At 42.7% G+C, this 10,000-nt stretch overlaps 1 protein-coding gene across 1 annotated transcript in view; it reads right to left on the bottom strand.

The window, feature by feature from the left end:
* sev (receptor protein-tyrosine kinase sevenless) overlaps positions 1 to 5,934 on the bottom strand; it is a 69,552-nt gene extending 63,618 nt beyond the window's left edge. Inside the window, exon 1 of the mRNA XM_070113812.1 lies at positions 5,896 to 5,934. Within this exon, the coding sequence (XP_069969913.1) occupies positions 5,896 to 5,919 (24 nt within the window). The 5' untranslated portion in view covers positions 5,920 to 5,934. The remainder of the gene's footprint in view (positions 1 to 5,895) is intronic.
* Positions 5,935 to 10,000: the final 4,066 nt, after the last annotated feature.

Genomic DNA, 10,000 nt, shown 5'->3' with positions numbered 1-10,000 from the left:
AGGGAGAAGAAAAAAGAGAGAGAGAAAAAAAAAAAGTAAAGGGAGAGAGAGAAAAAAGGAGGGAGAAAGAGAGAGAGAGAAAAAGGGAAAGGGAGAGAGAAAAAAAGAAAGAGACAGGGAGAGAGAGAAAATTAAAGAGACAGGGAGAGAGAAAAAAAGAAAGAGGGAGAGAGAGAAAAAGAAAGACAGAGAGAGAGAAAAAAAGGAAAGAGAGAGAGAGAAAAAAAAATAAGAGCCACGTGATGCGGAAATTTGAGACTGGAGACAGTAAAGAAATAACTGAATCAACTGATATGAATAAAAAGGGGAAAATGTGAAAAACAAAACAAAAGAAAGGTATGAAAAAGAGAAAATGTGATAAGAACAAAAGAAAGTTATGAAAAAGAGAGAAAATGTGAAAAAAAACAAAGATATGAAAAACCCAAAATTATAAAGAGAAAAAGAAGATTATAATGAGAAAAAAAGAAAATACATAAAGAAAATAAGCGAAAACTATGAAAAGAACAAAAGAGAACTACTTAGAGGTTTTTAAAAGGTGAAAGATGAAAAGAAAACAAAATCGTTTGTTTCTTTCGCGCCAATCCTGTCTCTTCCATTCGTTGCGAATTTGTTTTTCTTGCTGTGTGCGTGTGTGTGTGTGTGTTTGTGTGTGTGTGCGTGTGTGTGTGTGTGTGTGTGTGTGTGTGTGTGTGTGTGCGTGCGTGTGTGTGTGTGTGTTTGTGTGTGTGTGCGTGTGTGTGGGTATGCGTGTGTGTGTGTGTGTGTGTGTGTTGTGTGTGTGTGTGGGTTGTGTGTGTGTGTGTGTGTGTGTGTGTGTGTGTGTGTGTGTGTGTGTGTGTGTGTGTGTGTGTGTGTGTGCGTGAGTGTGTGTGTGTGTGTGTGTGTGTGCGTGCGTGTGTGTGCGTGTGTGTGTGTGTGTGTGTGTGTGAGTTTGTGTGTGTGGGTGCGCGCGCGCGTGTGTACGTGTGTTGACGTGCGGCAGACTAGAAAGGGATAAATAAACGAGTGTACCTATTAAGAAACAAAGAAAACGGAGACAAAAAAAATAGAGAAAGATAGAGAATAATAAACAACTCAGCGAACAAAATCAAAAGAAAAAGAAAGAAAGCTGCATAAGATCAGAAAAGAAAACAATAACAAAAATAAACGAAAAAACAGCAACAATAACAATAACAATACAAAACCCATCCAACAGTCAAAGAAAACGGGAACATTTACAAAGAAAACGGGATAGAAGGTCGACCGTTTATTCGGATTTTGTCGCATGATTTTGAAATTTAACTTAAAGTGATTCTTGTACATAACTATGGTAATAATTTTCCTCTCTTAAGCCGTGACGTAAAAAAAAATGAACTTAAAGTGATTTTTGAACATAACTTTGGTAATAATTTTCTTCTCTTAATCAGTGACGTAAAAAAAACGAACTTAAAGTGATTTTTGAACATAACTTTGGTAATAATTTTCTTCTCTTAATCAGTGACGTAAAAAAGTGAACTCAAAAGAGATTCTGGTAAATAACTTTGGTAATAATTTTCTTCTCTTAAACAGTGACTTGTACAAAAACGAGCTTAAAGTGATTCGGGTACATATCTCTGGATTTGATTTTGTAAAAGATTTTTTTTTTGTGTGTGTGAATTTGGTAAGAATTTTCCTCCCTTAAATAGTGACTAATAAGGATAAAATTGAGTCTTAGGTGATTCCGTTACATATTTTCGGATTAGTTTTTTGTAAAAGAACAAAAAAAAATATGAATTTGGTAATACATTTTGACTAAGATTTTTGAAAATGAATTTGGTAACAATTTTCCTCTCTCTAAAGCAGTAACATAAGGAAAAATATAAACATCTAAGAAAAAAAATGGATATGGAGCGAAAAAAACAAACAAAGAAAGAAAACAAACAGAAAATAAAACACAAGAATAAAAAAATCAGAAGATGGAAACGGTTATTTCTCCCTTCCCCCCCCTCCCCCCCCCCCTCTTTCTATGCCGCTGGGTTAGAGTTGTAAAATGGGGTTAGAATTCTCTAAAGCTGACGACACTTGCATCGTGTGTATGTGTATGTGGGGGGGGGGGGGGTTGTGTGCAAGTGTGTGTGTGTGTATGTGTGCGGCTGTGTGGGTGTTTGTGTGTGTGTGTGTGTGTGTGTATGTTTGGGTGTTTGTGTGTGTATGTTTGGGTGTTTGTGTGTGTGTTTGGGTGTGTGTGTGTGTTTGGGTGTAAATGTGTGTATGTGTCCGTAGTGGTGTGTTTTGGGTGTGTATGCGTCCGTGTGTGTGTTTGTGTGTATGTGTCCGTGTGTGTGTGTGTGTGTTTGGTGTGTGTGTATGTGTCCGTTTGTGTGTGTATGTGTGTTTGTGTTTAGCGATTATAAACCTCGCCTCCCGGGACAACCCACCCACTCCCCCCACCCATCCCCCCTCAAACCCCGCCTCCCAGAGCAGCCCTCCCCCTCTCCGCCACCCCCCACCTCCCCCCGTTGTTTATGGCGTCCCAGGGACCCCGTCACCCCCTGTCACAGCCATTAACTAATCGCGTTTCTTTAATTCCAGACGTTTCTTAGGGGAGGGGGGTGGGGGTGGGGGGAGGGGGGATGACAGGAAAAGGAGGAAAGGAGTCCAATTATTTTATTAAATGTTGTGGAAGGCGGTTGTACGCGTGGGTATTTTTTTTTCTAATTTGCATAATTACAACTCGCCTTAGACTCTGAAATACTGTATATTAATTTTTTTTAGAATTTACAAAAAAAAAACGAGAAAGGAATAAAAAAATAAAACGTGTCCCTATTAAGAAACAGAAAACGGAGACAAAAAAAAAAGAGAAAGATAGAGAATAATAAACACAATGGAAAAAATCGTAACTTGGCTTAACCTCAAATGATTTTTTTTTTTTTTTTTTTACGTGAAGCACATTGACACAGAAATACAATAGTAAGACCTTGACCTGAATCACATAGAGCCAAAAATAAATCCATAGTCAAGCAAAAAAAAAAATCAAAATAAAACGTGATAATGAATATATATCTATCTAAAAAATAATAAATAAATAAAAGACACAATCATATCAACATGGCATAAAAAAAGAGGAAAAAAAAGTGTCATATAAGCCTTGTCTCTCGCAATAACAAATGACTGACACGGGTCGCGGGCGGCGTTTGCGTCACGTCATTGCACAACGCCAGGCGGAAAAGGGCGGAGGAGACGAACCCATACAGACACAGACTCAGACACGCACACATACAGACACACACAAACACACTCACACGTACGCATAGATTCGGACACGTACAGACACATGCATACATTCACACGGACACATGCAAACACGCATTGATACGTACAGACACAGACACAAACACACACGCACACAGACACACACACATGCAAACACGCATTGATACGTACAGACAGACACAGACACACACACATGCAAACACGCATTGATACGTACAGACACAGACACAAACACACACGCACACACACACACACATGCAAACACGCATTGATACGTACAGACACACACACACACACACACACGCACGCACGCACAGACACACACACACTAAAATGCAGAGAGGAGGGAAAGGGACTAACAAAGCTACCTAATTCACTAAACAAACGGAACCCATTTTCCTCCGCGCGTGGAACCGCCAAACAGCGACCTACGCAAAGCTTCGTTATAAAAGGGATCCATCCTTCCGTGACACATCGGTGATATCTGCCATTCCCGGATGCTTGCCGATGCTTTGTGGCGTTGAGTTATGGCAATTGGGCGAAGCGAGGTAAAAACAACCAGTGATGACGTCATTTCGCCACTCTCTCGTTATAAATTTGAAATCCTGTTGTTGGGGACAAACAGCCTACTTCTGTCCATTCTCTCCCCTGTTTGAGGAATTCATTCTCTGAAGACATCATCAATGAATATAATTGGAATATAATTGCCATATTTACGATCAACATTAACACCTGAAAAGGAAAATTCGACCCAGAGAGAAGCGACACGTCCCGCTCCGGCCAGGCAGCAACAGGCAACTCACTTCCGCCAAGCGCTGAGGTGAGCGAAGCACGTGTAACTCGACTCCTGGGAGCGCTGTGATTGGCACACAATTGATCAATCAGCGTTGGCCATGTGGGCGCGCTGGCCAATCACAGAGCAGTAATCTCCCCTCCATCTTACTGGCTCTCTCAGCTTGCCGAGTTCGGGCTCAGTTCGCTAATCCAGTGAAGACATCGATAAAGCTCGCGTTTCAAGGAGACGCTGATGGATCTCGGTGTTGCAAGTGACATCGCGCCAAAAAGAAAAAAGAATGGCGACTCTCCCTTTGCTTGCGTTGATGGCGGAGGACTTGCCGAGACATCGCCCCTTCCCCTTCCTCCTTAATTGCGACAGTCTAGTCAGTCACACAGGCAGATTGCTCCCGAATTAACGGTACTTAAATTCACCATTCATAATTGGCATGGCGGAATTCGTTATTTGTTTACCCTGGGAGAGAAGCACCTTTCCTTCGTGCTCTCATATCGTTAGCCTCTCAAGTCTATAAAAAATAAAATCCAAGAAATATTTAGAAACAATGTCAACTTTAATCAACCATCTATAAAAATATTAACGGAACGAATCAGGCAATATATAGTTCCTTAAAAACAACAATTTCGCAATCAACAATTTTTTCTCGACCTCATTTTCTAATTAACCATCTTGCAGTAAATTCACTCTCTGTGCCAATACGCGTAAACACACGCACATGAATGCGTATTAATGCAGGAGTACGAAGATTTTAGGATTAATGTTCATGTAATGTACCTTTGTAATCTGCGTGAGTCAGAATAAAAAAGCCGCGTTCACTTAGGTCATCCCGGTCCTGGCAGAACAGGGAGGAACATCTCAACATTATTATTTGGAGCTTTTGATGCTTTTCTCTCTATTTATTCTTTAAATTACAGAACCAAGGGGTGAGTTATTTAGTTCATTATATCATTTTGTGTTATGATAAACATATCCATTATTAATCACATTACAAGTATGCACTAAAAGATAAAGAAAGCTTTAGCCGAGAGCGCGCGAAGGGAAATTGTCAACGAACTTTGATTTTGAACTAAGCTTTATCCTCTTTCCGATTGAAGGAGTGACTGAAGCTTTCACGACAACTCCGAGGCTAAAGCTTTCTCGATTCTACTACAACACGATCCATGAGTTTCTGCAAAAAGACTTGAATATTACGGATTAAATGACATCAGATGTACAGTAAGTTACCAGCAAAATCACTCTTTTCCCATTAGGTTAGGTATTTTACATGTCATGACTCCACATTAATATGTTAATATTATTACAACATTTGAGAAGCATGCTGTTACCGTTGCTATTCAGGGAGCAACTTCAAAACCAAGAATGACGAAGATCATACTTAACACAAGTCACGTGACTCTCAAAGACAAACAAACAAAGAATCACAACTGCAACGGTCCCATGCGTAGTGATCAACATCACGTGTTAGGTCATGCAGGAAAATGCAACGAACACTTTGTATATGGTCATGCAGGTATCCATACAGAAGAAATGCCAATTAGTGAATAAAAAATCTTGATGGTTAGATGAAATGCTTCATTTAGGGTTAAAATCCTCTATGTAATCTAACATAAATGACCTTTACTATATTTCGTTGATCGCTCATTGGGTATGTACATTTTGTTTTCAGTATCTTTTCCTACTCGTCTCCAGAATTTAATATAAATGGACTGCGACCGTGAGACTCCATGCTATCACATCCATTATATTTTTTTTTCCAATTTTTCAGAGTATGTGAAGAAAAGATCATAGCATGCACGGGTGTCGCGAGGCTAAAGAGAATGTTTAAGCTCCAAACAATAACACAAAATGGAAACAACGTCACCATCTCCTACTTGCTGTCGAGAAAGGCTGGTCATATTCCCCACAGAGCGTTCTCTGACGCGGGCACCAGGACGGCAATCCTTTCTAAGCTGTACGGAAAAAACAGAGCTAAATCATCAGAACTCATGGGACAAGAGGACAGCCACACAGCGTTAATCACATCTGGCTATGCAGTCATCCTCCAGAGGTGATTCTCGTTTTACGGGACCTCATGATATGCATGTTACACCGCAGCTCGGTGAGTCACCAGCAGGTCTACCAGACAGAGTGGCGGCGGCAACAGGGTCGATCGCCGGCGTACCAGCGTCATTTTGCTCACCCACCCGCACTGCCCTTCGCGCCCGCTCAGGCTCGCACCTTCTGTTACCAACCATCATCCCCAGCTGCCAATTTCGCCTTCCTGCTGAGCCTCGGTCAAGGACTTGGCCACAGAAGCATTCGCTGACTATGTATCAGACAGACAGACAGAGAGACAGAGAGAGAGAGAGGGAGAGGGAGAGGGAGAGAGAGAGAGAGAGAGAGAGAGAGAGAGAGAGAGAGAGAGAGAGAGAGGAGGAGAGGAGAGAGAGAGAGAGAGAGAGAGAGAGAGAGGGAGCGGGAGAGAGAGAGAGAGAGAGAGAGAGAGAGAGAGAGAGAGAGAGAGCGATTAAACTCTGAGACAGCCTATTCCGTTTTCATCAAGGCCTTCCCTCCCTCCCCCCCCCTTCCCCCCTCGCCGAAACACCGGATCGGGGTCGATGTCTTGCCCAAGGGCGAGGGGGAAACACTTGATGGAGCGGCCATGGAGGATGTGTGAGCGGGGCGGGACGGCGGTGGCGTCGCCGGTCACCGCAGCAGATGGATGAGGGTGTGGGGGGCTCGGGGGGCGCAAGAGGGGGTGTTGGGATGGGGCGTGAGGGCGATGGGGGTGTGGTCAGCGCCATCACACTCAGCGACAGGAAAAGACCCATAACTTCTAGCGCAGCATTAACGTCTCTATATGTCATGAACACCAAAGTTTGGCGCGACTTCTGGGAAATGTTTTGGGCCGACGACTTTGTCTCGTCTGTGACACCCTCCCTTGCTGATTGAATTTTGTAATTGGCTATTCTACTGGGCCTTTTAAAGACATTATTATGCTTGTCTGCATTCCCATAGTCAACTTGAAGATGTGTTGTAACAGAAGGAATCATCTAAAAGTCTTGAAAAGTTTATAATGTTCTTCATTTTTTTTTCTTTTTACAGATCACCCATCCTTCTAGAAAGTAATACATTCTAGGAAATAAAGTTAAAAAAAAACATAAAAAACAACAGGTATCAAAAAGATTCTTTCCTGTCAGAATGGGAAATCCACCATCCAGAGAATGCCTGGCCAGCACCCCGAGCCAGGCCACGGATTTTGAAAGGGACTGAGGCAGAGCCAGGAAAGAGCTGCTTGGCGTCCCGCAAGGTAGGTGCTGGTAGCCCTAGGTGGTAATGATGGTGACGGCAAAGCTGGCTGATGAGTGATTTCCTTGTTATCGTAGGGAGGGGAGAAGGGGGAGAGAGAGAGGGGAGAGGGGCGCACGCAGCCGCACCACCTACAGTAGGTCAGTGGTCGACGTTGCTCGAGATTGATTTTGTGAATGGAAGAGGACAAGGATAATTGTGGGTTACGGTTTTGTGAGCCGATTGCTCCTCATTGAATAGAAATGCGAATTGGGGGGAGAGGGAGAGAGAGAGGTGTAGAACGGCGCAACCAGTGACATTCTCGAATCGCGCAAACAGCACGAGCTTCCCCAGCGTGTGACAATAGCTGATTTCTCCCCCCCCCCCCCTCCTTCGCGTCTCCTCCTAACGTAGCGTGAAATTACCCCTCACCCGATAACACGCCATCTAAACAAACACAAAAGAGAAAAAAAAAGAAATCAACTTGAAACTCATAGGGAACGAGAGGAAAGACATCAGACAGGGCCCCGAGGTGTTTCCGAGAGGGGCTCCCCAGGCGCGGCGAACCTGTCCCAAGTCCCGGCAAACAGTGCGCAGCGCCAAGAGACACACACACACACACACACACACACGGACTCCACCCAGCAGGCACCGGATACGCTTGTTACTGGCCCCATTGTCGCTCCCACTCCCTCGCCCAGCCCACGGCCCGCACGATGGCCATGCTCGCTCTGAGGATCCTATCTGCACCCTTGCTACTCTCGATTTTATCTCTCCCTTCCTCTCTCTGTGTGTGTCTCATTCTCGTCTCTCTCTCTCTCCTTCTCTCTTTCTCTATCTGTGTATCTTTCATGTCCGTCTCTTTCTTCATTTGTCTTCCACACTTGCTTGGGTATTTATCTTTCTTTTTTTTATTTCTTCCGCCCTGGATTATTCGCCTTCTCTCGGTCGGTCGGTTTGCTGAAGGAGATCAAATTTCACACGAAGAGATTTAGCTTCGCCCGATTTAGCTTTTAAGGCGATTGCTGCAAGAGAATGAGGGGGGATGTGAGGAAGGGATGGCATGTGTCTTCGTTCGTTCTCTCCTTCGTTGTGCTTCGGTCCCCTCTGTTTCTTCCGCCTTTCTCCCCTTCCTTTTCCTTTCTATTTTTCTCCTTCTATTCTTCCGCTTATCTTTTCCCCTTACCCTCCTATAGTCTTCTCCTTCTACCCCTCGTTTCTTTTTATTCTTCTATCCTTCCTGCTTCTCCGCGCCACAGGGTAAACCACAGATTATTCTCATTTGAACCTAGACTTCCCGCGCTCCAACCGGGACTGTCATGGCGGCCACCCAGCCAGCAGATGTCACAAGAGCACGTGCCAAAAGAAAAAAAAGGGTAAAAAGAAAGCAGGAAATATTAAAATGCCAAAAAATACATAATTTTCTTCTCGAAACGGAATTCTAAATTTCCTTAAACTATTAGGAAAGTGAGGAGAGAAAATACACATACACGCGCACAAACATCAGAATAACACGCAAATATAATTAATGTCTCCAACAGTAATGCGCGCACAAACATGAGAATAACACGCAAATATAATTAATGTCTCTAACAGTATAGTAATGGATTTAAATAAAGTCTTGCGGCGGCCATTCATTGGAACTACACGGGTTGTGATTTTCCTCGCTTGACCTTGAGGCGAAAACAATGGCGGACGAAAATTGGCGGGAAATCGCATGTGCGTTCGAGTTGGCAATTTACCCATTAACCTATTTTTTTCACTAAAATAAAGAAATTTTGTAGGACAGAATAGTCAGTCTTATATTTCCTATACATTGAAAGTTAAAGAAAATAACTATGCATTGGAAGTTAAGTATAATGACTATGCACTGGAAGTTAACAGTAGTGACGGCAAATCATGTTTTGTATGCGATTTTTTTGTTTCATTTCATTTCTCAAAGATTTAAGGAAGGGTAGGATAACTAACCCTTGTATTTCATTTTTTATCCTAACCAAAACCAAAAAATAACTACCCTCGAATTTCAATATATATATATATATATATATATATATATATATATATATATATATATATATATATATATATATAATTTAGACCTAGTTAACACAGATCATTTGCTCAGTGAAAATTAATATCAAAGAGTTCGGGAGGGAGAGATAAATAATAATAATAAAAAAACAGGGATAGAAAGGGAGAGTAAGAGAGTGAGAAAGCTAGAGAGAGAGAGAGAGAGAGAGAGAGAGAGAGAGAGAGAGAGAGAGAGAGAGAGAGAGAGAGAGAGAGAGAGAGAGAGAGAGAGAGAGAGAGAGAGAGGGGAGAGGGAGAGGGAGAGGGAGAGAGAGAGGGAGAAAAAAAGAAAGAGACAGAGATAAAGATAGAGACAGAGAGAGAGAGAGAAAGAAAGAGATAAAGATAGAGACAAAGAGATAGATAGATAGAGAGAGAGAGAGAGAAGAGATCCCTTTCTCTTCCCCTCTCTCTCTCCCCTCTCTTCTTCGTGTGACTTCCTTCGAGGGGGGGGGGGAGTGGGCGGCTGTGACCTTGTTGTTATGCGTTCAATCGGCCCTCGGGGGGGGGGGGGGGATCTTGCTGCCGGAGCCCGAATTCCAGGCAATGTATATGCTTTTTTTTTCTTTCGTTTTAATTGTTTTTTTATCGCTTGTTTTTGTTTGTATTATTGTTATAGATAGTATTGTCTTTTTTTTA

The sequence above is a fragment of the Penaeus vannamei genome, chromosome 34 (genome assembly GCF_042767895.1).
Source record: "Penaeus vannamei isolate JL-2024 chromosome 34, ASM4276789v1, whole genome shotgun sequence".
Taxonomy (NCBI): Eukaryota; Metazoa; Arthropoda; class Malacostraca; order Decapoda; family Penaeidae; genus Penaeus; species Penaeus vannamei.
This window is presented reverse-complemented; position numbering and strand designations above follow the sequence as displayed.